Raw genomic sequence first — 19,773 nt, 5'->3', positions numbered from 1 at the left:
AATGAGGGCGAATGGTAACTCCCAGCATCTACACGGTCAGAAAGCACTGATTTTTTGAAGGTAGATCTGTGGTGGAGGCGATGAGAGGCAGACGGTTCCCACGACTGACGTGTTCCCGTAGTGCCACCTTAAAGAACTTACGAGTATTCATTCATGTCCGGAAAGACTATTATAGTAGTCAATGGAAAGTAGTGTATTCAGAGATGAGAGTCGTTTCTTTTCTGGGCAGCGTTTCCTTTTGTGCCTATAAACGTGCGTATGAGCGGAGAAATCTTTCGCATGTTCGCATATGTCGTTAATCAACCATACTCAGAATTATGTGTACGGGACAATAAACTAGACACACTGAATGTTCACTCAAAGGACAATGATGAGTGTGCTTCGTACATACATGACGTGGTCAGTCCTGTTCTCTGACCAAATCTAGACATTTTGATAAGAAAGGGGCCATATTTTCCAGTGTCGACTTAGTTAAAGTTTTCAGTCGGTCTAAAAATCTCACTATAACATTATAACTTACCTGTAAATACACACTATTACACAAAGAATGACATGTTTCGTTATGGCTCTTAACTACTACACAAAGTGTCTCCGGGAGTGGGTTCCTCTACTAAAATTATTGTTCAGCCGCAGATACACTCTACTTCTTTTATCTGTGAGAAATATTCGATTAAAGCTTTTTCGATTACCTTGACAACATTGACATCAACCAGCAAAGTCGTAACGCTACCATGAAGCCATTGTCCGTAACACGTTCAGCCCTCGAACAACTATATAGATATAAAACTAGCAAATGTACCCGTACTTCGCTACAGTATTCTACTTTGTATAAGGATATCGAAGTAAAATACTGTACACGCAGCCAATAAGATAAAAATCAATCATATCACTGATTAATATGTACTTAATTCATCTTTAAATGTTTTCTTTTAAGCCTCGTAATCTAAACTGTTTCATGTATGTCGCATCTTCTTTCATATTTTTGTTGAATGACATGCTAACGTTACTAATCCCTATTGCCATCTATAATCTTGGCACCTACCATCCTAATCTTACTATATTAACGTATTTGTAAAATCATATAGTAACTTTCAAAAATAAAAATAATCTAAACCTCATTACTAACTAAAGTAGTTCTTAATTAATCTTGCTGATATCCTCTCATTACGTGTTTGACTTTACATGAAGTCTTATTCGCAGTGAGAAGTTGAACTGTCGCCTCTCAACTTTAAATATGATAGCTCAATATTATCTCTGACATCGGTGTTATTCTACATAGCTACACACTCATTTCATCCTTCAATTCATGCATTACCTCTGTATAATATTTGCTATTAATATTTCCTTACAACACAGCTGTATTTCGATATATCAGAAACCATCTACTCTAATATACTCATTTGGGTCTGTCATGCATACCTTGTTTCACGTTATTCCCTCGAAGTATTATTTACTCAATGTACTTGTTTCTCATGTTCGATCCATAATCTGAATATTAACATTTAACATCCTTCATTACGTCTTGATTGCAACTACCTTCCTAAAACTTCATTTCAATTCCTTCATATAACTCCATTCACTTCTATATATCGCTCTCAATTCAATCAATTATAACAACAACATAATCATTTTTCTTCATATCATAACCTCTTCATATTTAACACAATTCCCACGACGTATTAAACTTCGTTGCAACTATATTCTCTTCATTGGATCATAATTCTTCACAGAGAATAATATTTAATCTCTAGCATTACGCAATACCGCATCATGACGTACCTCGACAAGGAATCACCCATATAAATTACACTTCCTTTTTATATCATTACATAATGACGCTTAATAAGCATATTCGGCTTCAAAACCCATTTAGGAAATCTAATGCACGCAAATACTCTCATTCTGATGTGTGAAATCTACACTCCTCCTCACAAATAATCATAATTACATTAGCTATCTTAATATGGTCAACATATGTATATTCACTTCTTCGAGATATATAGATCTTGTCTCAACTAAACTTGTAAGATATAATTCAAAACATTGCACTTCACAGCGTCACTTGCTATCTTAAATACTTCACACTTATTAATTTTGAGAGATTAAAACATCTACCTTACTTAAGAACAATAATTTAGCAAACTTAGGTTGTCATTCAGCGGGTATGGAGAATTTTTGTAGCTCACCGTGCTACATCTCTGGTCCTCAGCTGGCTGGATCTATGGGTTAGCTGAAGTACTCTCCTTCATCAGGTCTGGTCAGCTGGTTGGTTACATATTGATCTCCAGGTTGGTCCACCTTGAAATTAGCAAGTCATGGTCATCTTCTTGCTTGAACTAGTATTAACAGAAAATAATTCCGAGTAAAAGTTCATTTTGGAGCTTCTTAAAATTAAAATATCATGTCAGTACTCTCGTGTTTTCCTTTTTAATATGATTTCTGCCAAATATTTTACACTGTGTTCAGTGTATCTTCGATTTTAACTTTGCCTTATTATTTTAATCTATACTTTTTACGAAAAAAGGCTTATGAATTTCTTAATTTCTCTTCTTGGAATTGATTCTTGACTATTTTTCTGTCCTCCAAGCTCTATTTTTATGAATTTTCGACGTGTCGTATTGGCTCCTTGTCGGTCCAACTGGGGAACGTACTTTATTCAAATTTTGCTTATTTTACGTCGAGATTCCTCTCTTTTACGTTGTATGACGGGTATTATGCCGTATTTTTAGAACGGGTAATATTTGCGTATTTCGTTTATCTCGGCAACTATTTTTCCTTTTCTGACGCAGCTGAAATGATGGCGTGTCCGTTCTATATCTTATCCAATTAGTAAGTGTAGTAATAATATACGAGTGTTGCGGCAGAAGTCATGGCAAATATTTTCTCTTGAAGAAACCAGTCCGGTTGGAAAATGTGACATATACAGACGAAAGGCCTAGGTGTTAACTACATGTGTGGACAATGAATAGCTGTGAAATATCGTAACACACTAATTTATTACGGTAGTATACAGGGCAATATGGCCTTGCCGGTACAAAAGAATGACAACAGGTAGACATAAAGTTGACATGACAAACCTGGGCCTGACGACCCTCAAATTGTTGATATTTCATCAATGTTATTTTGAGGGGCTTTTTAAACAAATGAAGAGCCTCAAATCCAACACTGACAGGGCGTGGTCTTCATAGAAGTTGCCAAAAATCCTCTTCGAATGAAAGCTTGTACTCAATATGTCCATCAGTAGTAAATCAGCATCATTTGCTGATCTGCCTTAGTGAATTGAGTCATATACTGGTAGGTTTTTGTGAGTGTGGTCCTAAAAAAAACTGATTGATCATGCTCCTTAACTCAGCAAGGGAAAGGTTTCGTCCAACAGTTTCATACAGTTTCGCGGAGTTAAAACTTGCACATACACAATATTGTTCCAGCATTTAAAAGCACACAACGTTGCTCCAGCATTTAAAAGCAGTTCAGTTCCACGGTATTGCAAATCTTAATATTCCCAGTTTCCTATTGATCTGTTTAAAATACTACTTTTTTAATGCCCGTGCATCTGTTTGGTAATGCCAGTGGTACAAAAACCTTAAGATGTTACAGACGTGAAAATTGGTATATGGAATCTACTTTAAGAATAAAGAAACGTGTATTTTTGTTTTCGAAAAATCCACGTAGGTGATGGTGGGACGAGGACTGATAAATGGGTTGAATTCTTTTTGTGGGGATACTTATATCTTAAACACTCAAGATGTTACAGACGTGGAAACAGGTATTTGTAATTTTCATTAAAAATAAAGAAACATGTTATTTTCGTCTTGAGAGAAGACTGTTTCTCACGTGTACAGTTCTATGTCACATGGTCATCTTAGCCCCAAACGGCAGTACTACAAACGTAGTTTACAAAGAGTTTCTGGGGTAAATGAAATTCAATTTTTCTGTGAGTTTTTATACTTTAGATTTTTCAGATAATGTCATAGTACAGTACCGAGGAACGATTACTTTTATCAAATTACGAAATCCATGCGAACGAAGCCGCGGGTAACTGTTAGTTAAATAATATGGTGCCACACACCAGAAAAATATTGCATTTTTGATGCTCCTGTTAATGTTATTTTGAAGGTTGAAGTTTCGAGTTGCTCTGCTCCCAACTGCACAAATCAGTGATTCATGCAGTGTGTTTATTGTTTTGTACATTTTCAAGATTTATTTTATGAATATGAACAATAGGCTCTATTTACAACATTACTGAACTTTCGATCTTAATTTAAATACCAGGCCTTATAGGGATATTCCACCTAATCAACAATGTATAAATTAAGTTAAAACTCCTATTTTATTATCATAGGACAAGTTTAGATTCTTTTTGGACCATCTTCACCTAGAGCAATACATTGAACTTAAAAACTTATGAACAGTATAGGCACATACAAAAAAAAATTAAATTTGTTAAAAATTACACTTCACTGATATTTGAAGTGTGATTAGCTGAAGATTTGCTGACGAGACTGAGTGTTTGCAGTGTACTACGTATTCTGGTATGGGGTAGAATAAATTTGTTATTTTCATTGACTTGTATCAGTCTCATCCTTGGCTTTGACAATATGACAGTGACCGAGTTATGAGCGATGCTAGTAATACCATTCCTTTTGCAGCTAGTCCCTGTTATGAATAATGTGAAAATATCGCTCATAGGGTCGGTTGGTGCATGCATTTCAGTGGTCTTGGCAGACTGAGATGTACTAGCAACTACTGGCCCGGTGATGAAAGAAACAGGAAACTTCCTTACTCCTCATTTCCCTAGTATGGCTCCCCAGTAACACGTAGGCTATCTATGGCAGCTGTTGATGGAGCTGTTGAGGATTAAACCAGTCTTCGGGCTGAATACCCAACATACATACCATCCAGAAAGGACAAAAAACAGTCCTAATAATAAAATAGGAGTTTTAACATAACTTGTACAGTGTTTATTAGGTGGAACATCCCCATAAGGCCTGTTATTGAAATTAGGGAATCGTCAACACGGAAGACGATGCTTTCAATCTTACTCAGTTCTTTTTCTTCTTTTAGAGCCGTGTCCGTCATCGAACGTTGGCGACCATTCTGCCTACCATAGTCTTATTGGTGGCTGCGGGGTATAGAGATGGCCGTTTGTACGAACCACTGCCTCAGGTTCTCAAGCTAAGAAGTGTCGGATCTGTCAGGACCTCTCTTCCCCTCGATCTATCGTGTATTATAAACTGCAGCAGGCTGTAGTTCTCCGGATGATTTACCCGTAGTAAGGGAGCCTCTTGAGCTTAACAGCCTTACAGAGTCCTTTATTCTGGTCAATGCCCTCATTTAGCATTCTGTCCACCCAACTGATTCAAAGCATGTAACGGTAGCCCCACATTTCAAATTTTCTTCATGCTGGCTTTAATCAACGTCTAGGACTCGACTCAATACGAATATTTGGTAGCAAATAGCACCTTGAGATTCGAACTCGCAGTGGAAGTGGCAGTTCTCTGCTGCAGAGCACTTAGTGGAGGCTTGTAAAAATGATTGGTACTGTTATACGAAAAACTGAAGGTCATGCACACTTTAAAAAATTTACTTAGGCCACGGGATGAGAAACAACAAATATCAACTACTCCCAGATTATCATACAAACTAGAACTGAAGGCAGAAGAGGCTGCGGACGAACAAAAATGTATTGGTTAAAAATATTCTACGTGACTGTTATGGAACCAGCTCTTCTACTGTACCTTGTGACGAGTTGCAGAGAATAAACAGTAAATCGTCTACGTGACAGCCGAGGATCCAATAGTAGTAGTAGAAGACATGCAATGCAAATAAATTATTCTATCATAGCACATTCGTAATGATCATTTATTTGTATTTAGTTCAATGGAATACAAGATATTTCTTACATAACTTAGCTTCATTGTTTCCTTCGAGTTTTTTCCTGATCTTCTCTCTGGCTCCTCTGTTGTACTGTATTTACCTGAAATTTCCTTTCTTTATAACATTGTTTATGTAAATATGTGAAATATAGGGATTTAATTGGATTAGGCTTCTGCATTTTATTTTGTTTATATTTGTGTCCTTTCTAAATGTTTGTGAACATGTTTTTAAATGGGATGTGAAGAATTTCGTGTTTTAAATTATTTAAAACCATGTATTCATTATTGTGATGTTTCATGATTGTATACTATATTTACTGACGCGTAACGATGCGTGCTTGATATAATGTTCCTTGTTTCGAAAGAAATATGTGAAACGTGCGTAGGAAATATTTTAGAATTAGTAATGACTTAACTTTAGAAAGTGTTTCGTCAGTATATGTATCAATATCTCAAACGTGTATGTGTCTAGTCTAAGTGATCTTTTAGAAATTCATTCAAAAAATAATATTAGGTATCAAATTCAGTTACGATGATTACTTATAACCTGAAAAATCATGTTAAGTGCTTTAGTGTACATGACACAATATCTATAAAATCAAAATTTTGTTTGTTCATTATACAAATCTACACGCCTCCACCGATTACTTCCAGAATTTACACAACGGCGCATGAGGTACTCGGACGAATCATAGACGTAGTTATGTTGTGAAATTCAAATTTTATCTTCATGTTGTAAGGGGAACACACAATTAAAAAATATGCAAACTAACGTTATCGTAGAAGGACCGGACGCAGTTTATTTATTTATTTATTTATTTATTTATTTATTTATTTATTTATTTATTTATTTATTTATTTATTTATTTATTTATTTATTTATTTATTTATTTATTTATTTATTTCTGTACATGGCAGAGCTCAGGCTATAAAGCCTGCTGCTATGCCAAACCGTATAATTATACAACTGTATAAACAGAGTTTACTGAGCAATATAACTATTCAAAATTAAATCTGATACAATTAAAAGTTAACGTAAAAAGGAATTTAATTTACATTTAAATTATCATAGAAACTCCTTTTAAAATTATGAAAATGAATATACAGTATTAACTATGATTAAAAACTCTTTATAAATTTAAACTGTAGTATTACTAACCGTCCATTTACACAATATTTATTTAATAACCTCTTTTGAGAATGCTTCTTGGTTTCATTAATCTCAGTGTAGGTACAAGTTCCAACACTTTCTTTTGATTAGCTTTAGGTTACTTATGTCCCTAATTTCAGCCGGAATAGAATTCCAGTAACGTATGCTCCCTGGTGAAATTGCATTGTTTGTTGCACGTACTGCTGTGATGGACAGCAAAGATGACCTTGAGGGTGCGCTACCTGAGGGGGAGTGGTAGCTGAAATCTACTGTGTGGTAGTCTGGTTTGCCTGTTGGCAGTACTTTATGGAGAAGAGAAACAGCATGGTACTTACGTCTATAAACTAAACCAGGATGGCTGGTGGAGAAATGGGCTGATGCTGAAATGAAGTGGAACATAGAATGACTCGAATTCAGTCATTATGTGCCCGTTGAATTTTAGAGCCAAGTGAACAACTTATGGTATTATAGACTACATGACCACAATCAAATATTAGTAGTATTATTCCATGAACCTGCAAATTCCTGGTCTTGACAGATAGGAATTCCCTCATTTTTATAGTGAGTGTAATAAACCGAAGGCACGTTGACAAATGTTTGTTACGTGGTCTGACCAAGTTAAATACTTATCAAAAATTATTTCAAGGTTCTTAACGGAGTCCTTCAGTGTTGGATGTTCCATTGATCTTGATAGGTGGTATATTGATGTTTCCTAATCGGACATGCACTTTGTTAGATCCTATTTTGATTGCTTGTGATTTTAAAGAGTTTACGCTCAAGCAGTGGCTACTAGTCCATTGGTTAATGTTCATTAGGTCTTCGCTTAATTTCATGGTTGCCTCTTGCATGCCATTCGGCTTGGTATGAATATACAATAATATTACGTCTGTGTATAAGTGATGTGTACAGTTCGTCAGTTGTTCTCATAGGTCATTCATGTCTGGGGATAACAGAAGGGGTGATAAAAACTCCACATTGTGCTACCTCCATCACAGGGTCTCACCATCTAGACATTTTTATTTTTTTCGCTATTTGCTTTACGTCGCACTGACACAGACAGGTCTTATGGCGACGATGGGATAGGAAAGGCCTAGGAGTTGGAAGGAAGCGGCCGTGGCCTTAATTATGGTACAGTCCCGGCATTTGCCTGGTGTGAAAATGGGAAACCACGGAAAACCATCTTCAAGGCTGCCGACAGTGGGACTCGAACCCACGATCTCCCGATTACTGGATACTGGCCGCAATTAAGCGACTGCAGCTATCGAGCTCGGTATCTAGACATATTATCTCCCACTGACACACATTCTTGACATCCACTGAGATAGGAAATGTCATCTTTTCTAATTTGGCTAGTAAAATGTCTCCGTTTACACAGCATTTTAAGGTGGAGAAGAATTAGAATACCGGGCGAGTTGGCTGTGCGCGTAGAGGCGCGCGGCTGTGAGCTTGCATCCGGGAGATAGTAGGTTCGAATCCCACTATCGGCAGCCCTGAAGATGGTTTTCCGTGCTTTCCCATTTTCACACCAGGCAAATGCTGGGGCTGTACCTTAATTAAGGCCACGGCCGCTTCCTTCCAACTCCTAGGCCTTTCCTATCCCATCATCGCCATAAGACCTATCTGTGTCGGTGCGACGTAAAGCCCCTAGCAAAAAAAAAAGAATTAGAATCCACTGATATCTGTATGTCGTTTGTTACTTTTACTAATGCTGTGGTGGTACTGCAATTTGTACTACAGATCGAACGATATCTGTCAAGTAAATTAAGATGTAAAAGATAGTGTGTCATTTGTTTGTGTACCACTTTCTCCAGTACTTTTCTTAGTGTATGGAGGGTACTAACTGAGCGGTAATCGTCAAGGGTTGCGCGAAGGGGGCGGGGTGTACTATTTTTCTGCAGGGTTCGGATGATGATATTTTCTCAATTGCCGGGAAAGACTCCTGTCATAACAGAGGTGTTAATATGGTGCGTTATGTTAGGAAGAATGGACAGGTATATTCCATTGTGTCCAGCAGACCCCGATTATATGTCACTGAAGGCGCTGTTTACATCACCCGGAGTCACATGAGAGAAGTAGAAAGTTTCTCAGTCATTGAAGATATTCTGTCAATAATAGCACTCTTGATAGATCCGTTCGTTTGGATGGTTCTTGAGGTAAAATAAGAATTGACGTCGTCCAAAGGTACATTAAAGTTACTATCGTTTGTCTTTGTTTTGCTTAAATCCATATCGCGGAGAGTTTTCCATACAATAATAGAGTTCTGTGTATTTAACATTTCGTACGACTAGTGTTTGAGCGTTTGTTTTCAGCTACGTTACTTTATTTTGGAGTCTTTTATATTTATGAGCATTGCCCTATGTTGGATGTTTCGCATAATATTTATAGGCTGCGTCATTTGGTCTCGAATTTCCTGATTGAGCCCATGGTTAGAGGCTCGCTTTACTCGACCAGTACGTAATGGGGTATGTCTGTCGAATAAAGAGAAGTTCATTAAAATGAGATACTTTTCCGTCAGTGTCTTTTGTGTACTGAATTATGTGCCATGGTGTGCTCAAAGCGTCCTCAGTAAGGGCCTCTTCGTTCAAATTTTTGAAATCTGTGTATGTGATTATCTTAGCCTTGTATTTCGGACACTTCAAGTGGTGGAAATGAAATGGGGTATGGCTTTTAGTGCCGGGAATATTCGAGGACAAGTTCGGCTCGCCAGATGTAGGTATTTTGATGTGATGCCCATAGGCGACCTGTGCGTCGTGGTGAGGATGAAATTATTATGAAGACGACACATACATCCAGCCTCCGTGCCAGAGAAATTACCCAATTGTGGTTAAAATTCTCGACCCTGGCAGGAATCGAACCCGGAACCCCTGTGATCAAAGGCCAGCACGCTAACCATTTAGCCATGGAGATTCAGCGTAAATCCAGTAGCGTAGCCAGGGTCGGCCGATGGGTATTGCGGGTGGGTTATAGTTACAAAATGATGGTAGAACACCATGAAGGTGCATGCATGACTTGTCATTACAAGGACACTGATATAAGTGAATTATAGATCTGTTGGTTCTAAAATTATGTCTCTGAATGTTTATTTAGTTTATTGTCAGTTTCTGTTCATTTTCTTTTTGTATAAATTCCAAGGGGGTTTCTAAACCCCAGCAATTCCCCACCCCCACCCCCACTCTGACTACACCCCTGCGTAAATCATATCATACCTGGAAAGACCTGGCACAGGCATCTGTCCATGTGACATTATGCGGTCATTACTGTTATTCTTCTAAGAAACAATATTCATTTGCTTCATTTAATATTTCATTTTGCCTGCACCCCTTGACTTCGTTTTCCTGACGTTTTGCAGACTCGGATAATATCAAATATCGTCGACAAATCTCGAAGTTTCAATTTCGACTGTGATTCTTTAAAAAAAAAATCCTCTTTCATTTCCTTTACAGTCTGTTCCATGTAAGGTCAAATTATAAAAACAAAAGAATGTGATTAATAAAGAGAAAAACAAAAATAATAATGGTTATATATACTCTTGAATTAAGGTACCAGTGAATAACCTGTATTATTTTGTGCAGTCATGTTTCCTTCACTTTCTATTTACAAGTGTCTTATTCCTTTCCTTTTAGATATTTTATTCTCAATATTTGTTAATTCGGAAAAGATTGCACTCACCTGTCCGAGATGTAGCCGACAATTGGCACGCTCAGTAGATAGGCTATAGCGTGTACAGTTCCAACAAGGCTCAGTCGCCATCCCACTTCGTCACATGCCAGGTCCCACTGCAAAGAAATAGCAGTATTTACATGTGCATACCTTCGGAGATACAACACAAATTGGTAAACTGCATTCTTTGTATAATAGCTTCCATTATTTCGTTGGAAATGTTTAAAGCATTTCTCTGCCAGCAGAACCAATACCTGCAATACGAACAACTTCATTTAGTATCACAACAAAAACTTTTTTCTAAATAGTTTTGAATTTGAAAAGTAGACCTTTCTAGACACTGTAAAATAATAGTTATTTTACCGTTTATGTGGGATGAAATAACTTCACCACACACTTCATGATCCATGATCCACGGCCTTCACAGTGTGTCTACATCATGAAATTGGTGATATCGTTCCGTTCAAATACAAAGAAAAATTTATATATTATTCTGTATTATTATATCTGATTGTATTTAATGCGTTTGTCAAATTACCAACACTGGGCGAGTTGGTCGTGCGATTAGGGGCGCGCGGCTGTGAGCTTGCATCCGGGAGATAGCGGGTTCGAATCCCACTGTCGGCAGCCCTGAAGATAGTTTTCCGTGGTTTCCCATTTTCACAACAGGCAAATTCTGGGGCTGTACCTACGGCCACGGCCGCTTCCTTCCAAATCCTAGGCCTTTCCTATCCCACCGCCGCCGTAAGACCTATGTGTGTCGGTGCGACGTAAAGCCACTAGCAAAAAAAAAAAAACCAGCTGGCTTGATAGAAGGCAGTTCGGGTTTAGGAAAGGTTATTCCAGTGAGGCTCAACTTACAGGATTCCGACAAAGCAGATATTTTAGAGTCACGTGGTCTAATGGCCTGTAATGCTATTGGCATATACAAAGCATCTGATAAGGTAGATCATGGAACACTACTGACGAAAATGAGGTCCAGACAAAAGAGTGATGAAATGGGTAGCTACATATCTAGAAACTATAACTCAGAGAGTTATACTAGGTGAAGCGTTATCTGATCCTGTAATCGTTAAGAGGAAGGTTCCATAAGGCAGTATTTTAGACCTTCGTTTTCCTTATATATATATAAGGAACTGGAATCTCAGATAAAGCTTTTAATGGATGATGTTATATGTAGAGCAGTAAATAAGTTACAGATTTGTGAGCAACTTCATAAAGACCTCGAGAAAGTTCTGTGATGGATGGTAAACAATGAAATGCTTATAAACGGAGTAAAAAGTCGAGTTTAAAGTTTCACCATGACGAAATATAAGACCAAGTGTGAGGACTCAGCCATGGTAGTTCGTGGTCCCGCCACTGCAAGCGGTTTTATCCAACACGTGCTCCAGCAGTTCCGGCAAGCCGGGTATAGAAAAATGCGGGAGACGTTACTGTGCGAGATATTTTAGTAAATAAATTGGATTTTCTTTGCTTTCAGTTCCTAAACTCAGTTCATTGTGTATTTTGTACTTCAAGCTTGTATCTTATATGGCTTTGATTAATTTAATAGTTCATCATACCGTACAGTTTTGTGCCTAGCTGTAAGTCAGACTATGGAAGAGTAGTTGATGATATGCGACTTTTTCACCTCCGAAGGATAGAAATCAATTCGAAAAATGGACCAAAGCTATTCCATGCAATAATACTGAGTTAACACGTAATAGCAGAATTTGTCATGTTCATTTCTCTGACGATTTGATGATAAAATCAGATAATTTTATAGTGATTGGTGAAAAAGTGGTTGTCTCTCGTGTGAGATGGAAATTATGTCCAGGAGCAGTGCCTCATATTTTCCCTAATTTGCCGACATACCCTTCAAGTGAGATTAAGTCTCGTGAAACTCCCAACTGGAACCTAGACACAATCAGGAAAAGAAGATTGAAGACGAGAGTGCAGCAGTGAATGTGGTATTTAAATTTCAGTCTAAGGTTGATCAAAATTTGGGTCATTCTAGTCTACTTTCTAGTTCTCACCCTGTGCCCATTTTCTACGTGAGAATAATCAAAGTAAATTTTCAGTTACCACCGATTTACAAGACTATGATTTAAGCAACAATGAAGTGTTTTTAACACGTCCTTCGAAAAGTGCATGTGATATTCTCTTCCAGGCCGAGAAAGTAATTAATGGAAAACTGAACTCAAAATCGATGTGTGGGGATTCCATATAAAAAATTCAGTTGATCCTTCAGGAGCTGGCTGTTGTCTTCAACATGTCATGGGTATAATCCTCAGACTTGTGTATCATTATCTGAAGTGCCGATTTTTCTTCACAACGAAGTAAATCCGGCGAGATTTACAATCTCGTACATCCGCAAAATTTTCACGCAATCTTTCGGAGGTCCAGTAACCGACAAATTGAGTTGGTAAGTAGAGTACTGCCTTTAAATAGTTTATGGGTGTTTGTTGTAGCTGGGAGTTATGTCCTATTTACCTGTATATGTACACTCCAGTAACCTGTGCTGTCCGCAACATGTGATGAAGGCCGTAGCTCTTATTTACACGAATGACTTTTTTTCATTGTACCCTGCCGTGGTATTTAATTGCGATCTATCATTGTTTTATAAAAGACAGTGTATATACTTACCAGTTACGGAGTAATACTTTTCCTCTGGCTTCATCCCTAAGACCAGCCGATCGGTTCTGTGGAACTGTGGAGCTTGCCTACTCTAGCGCTGCCTGGCGGGGCGCGCTTGAACTCGAGGAGTCCTCGCACTTGTTCTTATTTTCGTCATGATTTCATCAAGAGGAAAAGTCTCTTCAGTTTTAATTACTATGTTGATGGAGTCAATGAATCTCATGGAGACTGCTGTAAGAACATAAGGAAAACCGAGCAGGTGGCTGCAGGGTTTGAATTACGTACATGTCAGCTTGCATTCGGGAGATAGTGCCAGCCCTGAAGATGGTTTCCCAGTTTCACGCTAGGTAAATGTCGGGGCTGTACATTAATTTCGGCCCCGGTTGATTCCTTCCTACTCATAGCCTATCGTCAACATAGGATCTGTTCGTGTTAGTGCGGCGTAAAGCAAATAGTAAGAACATAAGGAAAGATCTCCATTGGGGTAGTCACATCAATGAGGTTGTAAGTAAGGGTTACAGGTCTATTCATATGAATGTGAGGGTATTCAGGGTTTGAATTAACGACTGGTAAGATTACAATTAGGGTATGTTTCCAGTACTTGATTCGAGAACTGAAAAGATCTAACGGAAAGTAGCACGATTTGTTCCGGACATTTTCAGACAAACGTATGTTACAATCTTTCGTCCGACTCATTGGCTGAATGGTCAACATTGAGACCTTCGGTTCAAAGAGCCTGTTGTTCGATTACCGGCCGGGTCGGGGATTTTATTCGCGTCTGATTAATTCTTGTGGATCGGGGACTGGGTGTTTGTTCTTGTCCCGACACTTTCCTCTTCATATTCAGACTACACATTACACCACCATCTACCACAGGAACACGCAATAGTGATTATATCCCACCATATACGCTTGGAGTCAGGAAAGGCATCCGGCCATAAAAGAGGGCCAAATCCACAAGTGCAACACAGTTCGTCCGCGCTTCCCCACAGATTTCGAAGATGCTAGACTGTCAGATGTCAGTGAAGAGAAGACCTTGAATAACATTCGTACTCGCCTAAGACTGACTGGGGTTTTTAAAAAGTAGGAAAGAGCATTATGAAGGTAAATTTGGAATTCAAAAGGACTAATTCGGGCAATTATTCGTTCATAGGAAGAGGAATTAGGTATTTGAATAATTTACAAAGGGAGATGTTCGATAAATATTTAGGAAGATACTAGATAAAAAATTGATAGGAAATCTGTAACCTGGGCGACAGCTCTAAATGCAGATCAGTTGTAAAAGTTGTAAATATAAATTTGACAGTTTTTATTTCTATGACATTAAGGAAAATATTTCAACAATTTTAATGTATTTTGTACATAATTTTAATTTTGAACAGGCCTTGTACTAAAGAAAATGAACAATTCGATGAAGTACATCATGGTATTTCTGATCCTCTGCACCAGAGCTTTATAAAATGTGCCTAATGAAACTCAGGGGTGCCGTTTTGTAATGCCAAGGGCGCCAGTAACTCGATATAAATTTAACAGAGGTAATAATAGTAAACTTCCTTGACGCTTGTAATATGAATAACTAGCAAGATACCCGTGCTTCGCTACGGTATTATAATGAAATTTATAATTGAATGCTTAACGTTTTACATATAATCAGCCGAAATTCGCGATCTAACTCGATTTCTGAGAGAATCCGCCAAAATTCGTGATCTGACTTGTTTTCTGAGAGATTACGGCAAAGTTCCTCCCATTTTTCAATCTTTCTTTCCAGCAATCGATTTCGTACTTCCCGGGCTAAGTCCAGATATTCTACCCGGCCAGCTGGGTCCCTAAATCTTTGCCATCTTTTCCTATAAACATTTTTAATATGGATCAAATCCTTGAGGAGATCCGGCGTGGTGTCGTCTTGGGTGCCTTGGCGGTACTGAGCCCGCGGCCGGACTGTAATCTTAGTCATTACCCGGCCACGACCCGTTTCCAGCGCGGTCCGCACATTTTGACGACGGTCCAGAATATTATTATTATTATTATTATTATTATTATTATTATTATTATTATTATTATTATTGATGGTCTGGAACCCACACCAAGATGCAAGACCGCTACTTGGCGGTAAATTACATCTGCTACCATTGTCATTGCTGAAAATGTGACCAGCACCATCGTCCCTCGCAGGCAAGTGCGCGAGATTTCTGGCGATACGAATGATATACTTCCGTGCATTATTGACCTTATTATAGAGGTGAACAATTGCACGGTCAATGTCATTCCTATCGTTTATTCCAAATGTGTTTAAATTTTTATTTATATGCCAGTAGAATCTACTGTAATCTAACTTTATGTTCTCCAAAGGAAAAGATGGTTCTTGAAAACGAACCCAGGAAAGATTAATAATGATCAGTTTATGATCAGAATAAGTACATTATGAACAGTAAAATAAATTGGTCTCAACTCCTTTTTCACCCCACCGCCGTTAAGTTGATTCCCCCTTACGCACCGCCCCCCACCAAAAAAGAAGGGGTATTTCTTTATGTTTAAAGGAGATTCCAAATACCAATGTTCACGTCTGCTACATTCAGTTCTGAGATATAAGTATCCCCCATAAAAAGAATTCACTTTTTTCACTTCCTTTCACTCCCCCCCCCCCTCCAGTCCCATTAAGTGAATTTCACGTTAAAAACATTTGTTTCTTTAATAATAATGGATCTTCTAAATACCAATTATTACGACCCTAACATCTTCAGGTTTTGAGATATGTGTCCTCATAAAAGGAATTCAACTCCTTTTCACACCTGTCCCCCAAGATGATTTCCCCCCAAAAACGGTTTTTTCTTTGTTTTTAAAGGAGATCCAATTACCAATTTTCACGCCTGTAACAACTTTAGTTTTCATTAGATGTAAGTATCCGCATATAATTAATTCAATTAATTTTTTCAATTCTTTCATCTCCCCCACCCTTCATGGGATTTTCCGAGAATACGTGTTTCTTTAATTTTAATGCAGATTCCAAATACCAATTTTCACGTCTGCAAAATCTTTCGTTTTTGAGATAATAGTATCCTCATACAAATAATTCATTTAATTTTTCAATTTCCCTCCCCCCTTAGGTGGATTTCCGAAAAGAAATACGTACTCCTTTATTTTTAAAGGAAATTCCAAATACCAAATTTCACGTCTGTAATATACGTTTGGTATCCTAATTCAACCCCATTTTCAGTCACTTTTACCCCTCCACCCAAGTGGTTTATCAGAAAACAAAAAATACATGTTTCTTTATTTTCAATAGAGATAAAAACTATATTTTTCACTTCGGTAACATGTTAAGATTTTGAGATATGCTGTAGAAATGCTCATTTTAAAATGTCACCACACCCCCCACCCTTTCAGTTCCCCTTAAGTGGAGCTTCCAAAAAACAATCACCTATGTTTCTTTACTTTTACAGGAGATTCCAAATACCAGTTTTTACGTCTGTAATATTTTACGTTTCTGAGGTATACTGTAGATATATTATTTCTAAAAATTCACCCCCAATTTCTCACTCCTGTTTAACCCCCATTAATTGGATTTTCCAAAAACAAAAATTACGTGTTCTTTGTCTTCAAAGGAGATCCCAAATACCAATTTTCAGGTCTGTAATATCTTCTGTTTCTGAGATATAAGTATCCTCATTTAAGCTATTCAACTCCTTTTTCACCCTTTTCACCCCTCCTATTGGGATTTTCCGAAAACAAAACATACGTGTTTCTTTATTTTTAAAGGAGATTCTAAATACCAATTTTTATATCTGTACACTAAAAGTTTTGAGATATACATACACTCATTTTAAAAATTCCCTCCCGTTTTCACCTCCCCCCCCCCTAATTGGATTTCCAAAAACAAAAAAGTACGTGTTTCTTTATTTTTTAAGGAGATCCCAAATACCAATTTTCAGGTCCGTAATATCTTTAGTTTCTGAGATATAACTATCCTCATTAAAGTCATTCAACCCCTTTTTAACCGTTTGCACCCTTGCTATTGGAATTTTCCGAAAACAAAAAATACGTGTATCCTTATTTTCAAAGGAGATTCTAAATACCAATTTTTACAACAGTAAACTTTAAAAGTTTTGAGTATAGATACACTCATTTTAAAAGTTCACCACCTTTTCACATCCCATTAATTGGATTTTCCAAGAACCAAAAAATACGTGTTTCTTTATTTTTAAAGGAGATCCCAAATACCAATTTTTAGGTCTGTAATATCTTCAGTTTCTGAGATATAAGTATCTTCATTAAAGGCATTCAACCCCTTTTTCACCCCTTTTCACCCTCTCCTATTGGGATTTTCCGAAAACAAAAGTACGTGTTTCTTTATTTTTAAAGGAGATTTTAAATATCAATTTTCACATCTGTAAACTTCCAAAGTTTTTAGATATAGATACGCTCATTTTAAAAATTCACCCCCATTTTCACCCTCCCATTAATTGGATAATCCAAAAACAAAAAATTCGTGTTTCTTTATTTTTAAAGGAGATCCCAAATACCAATTTTCAGGTCTGTAATATCTGCAGTTTCTGAGACATAAGTATGATCATTAAAGACATCCAACCCCTTTTTCACCCCCTCCTATTGGGATTTTCCGAAAACAAAAAAATGTATTTCCTCATTTTTAAAGATGATTCTAAGTACCAATTTTTACATCTGTAAACTTTTAAAGTTTTGAGATATAGATACACTCATTTTAAAATTTCACCCCCCCTTTTCACCCCTTAGCGACGGAATATCCAAAAATCGTCTCTTAGCGAGCACCTGCATGTTAATATGAATGTATCCCCAAAATTTGCCATCTCGGCTCGGCGGTGATGAATCAGTCAGTCAGTCAGTCAGTCAGTCAGTCAGTCAGTCAGTCAGTCAGTCAGTCAGTCAGTCAGTCAGTCAGTCAGTCAGTCAGTCAGGACAAGTTATTTTATATATATATACAGTAGAGTCTCGTTAATCCGAACTAATTGGGACCGGAGTCTGTTCGGATTACAAAATTTTCGGATTAACCGGAAAATATTTTCCAATAATAATGTTATTGTTTTTACGTCCCACTAACTACTCCTACGGTTTCCGGAGACGCCTAGGTGCCGGGATTTTCTCCCGAAGGTGTTCTTTTACGTGCCAGTAAATCTTCTTACACGAGGCTGACGTATTTGAGCACCTTCAAATACCACCAGACTGAGCCAGGATCGAACCTGCCAAGTTGGGGTCAGAAGGCCAGCGCCTCAACCGTGTGAGGAAAATATTCTATATAATACAGTACAGTATATACTGTAATTTGAAAAGCCCATTATTTAGCAGCTACATTAATAAAAAAAGCTGTATAAAATTACAGTAGGGTAGTTAAGAACACATAGAGGAGAAAACGACTAAAACTAGGTTAAAAGTTGTCTCCTAAAACTGCTAAAATACGGTAACGGTTTACACTAGTCTCATATTCAGATGCCGCGACCGCCTAGAACTTGCCGTACGCTACGTCGAGCAACACTCCGCTACTACGCCCATTGATGTGATGTTTATGAGATTCTGGTTTAACACTGCATCTTCGAGTAGGTTCCAATCACCACGGCAAAAGAAACTAACAGACTTTATAAAGATGAACGTCCAGTGATTGATGGTTTATGATGTGTAATTATGTTTACATTAAGTTATTCTAGTAAAATATGACTAAAAGTGCAAGTAAATCTTCATTCTATAATAGGGTCTTTCATTTCAATAAGGACAACTTAAAAAAAAAATGAATATTTCAGTTCGGATTAACCGGACTTTCGGATTAACGGGGTTCGGATTAACGGGACTCTACTGTATATAGATAAACTGATCTACCTGCTCGCAGTCATTTTATACCCATATGTAGGCCTAAAGCATGCAGTGGCTATGTAGTGGCGCCATTCTAGTCTTATAAATAAAGTTGTAGGGGGTCCTCTGTCTGTAATTTCGTTTGTTTTGCCAATTTTTCAGATATTTATCCGTTTTAGGTCAACTCAAGACCGAATCGGTGGTTTTTACTTTTCGTGTCTGTTTGTTTGTTTGTTTGTTCCACCATCACGGCAAAACGGCTGGATAGATTTCAACCAAACTTCATATTTGGAGTATACTCACCCCGAGGAAGGTTTTTATATGCATTTCATTTTCAAATCTTTGATTAGATGGGGATTTATAGGAAAACCAGAACGGTTTTCCTCCATTTTCTCTTATACTATTGATTTCCTGTAAACTCCGTGGACCGTATGTGAAACGTCTCTTCATTATAAACAACTTTATTTATGTTCATAATTTACCTTACTATTCAAATGACGGAGAAATTTACTATTTTCTGCGGGTATCATGGTCTGCGTGTGTGACCGACAGACCGACAACGAACGTACAGGTTGCCATGGCAACGTCTCTGACTGCTTGCCAGCAGGGAAGTAACGTATTGCCATTTTCCTCATCATACCGTTAAATTCATGG

The 19,773-nt window shown here is 37.6% G+C and overlaps 1 protein-coding gene across 1 annotated transcript in view; it reads right to left on the bottom strand.

The window, feature by feature from the left end:
* The window catches only part of LOC136864442 (organic cation transporter protein), a 112,216-nt gene that overhangs the window by 69,636 nt on the left and 22,807 nt on the right, over positions 1-19,773 (bottom strand). Inside the window, exon 4 of the mRNA XM_068225764.1 lies at positions 10,696-10,802. Coding sequence (XP_068081865.1) covers positions 10,696-10,802 — 107 coding nt within the window. The remainder of the gene's footprint in view (positions 1-10,695; positions 10,803-19,773) is intronic.

The sequence above is a fragment of the Anabrus simplex genome, chromosome 1 (genome assembly GCF_040414725.1).
Source record: "Anabrus simplex isolate iqAnaSimp1 chromosome 1, ASM4041472v1, whole genome shotgun sequence".
Classification (NCBI taxonomy): domain Eukaryota; kingdom Metazoa; phylum Arthropoda; class Insecta; order Orthoptera; family Tettigoniidae; genus Anabrus; species Anabrus simplex.
The sequence above is the reverse complement of the archived record's forward strand: the minus strand, read 5'-3'. Positions and strand labels throughout refer to the sequence as shown.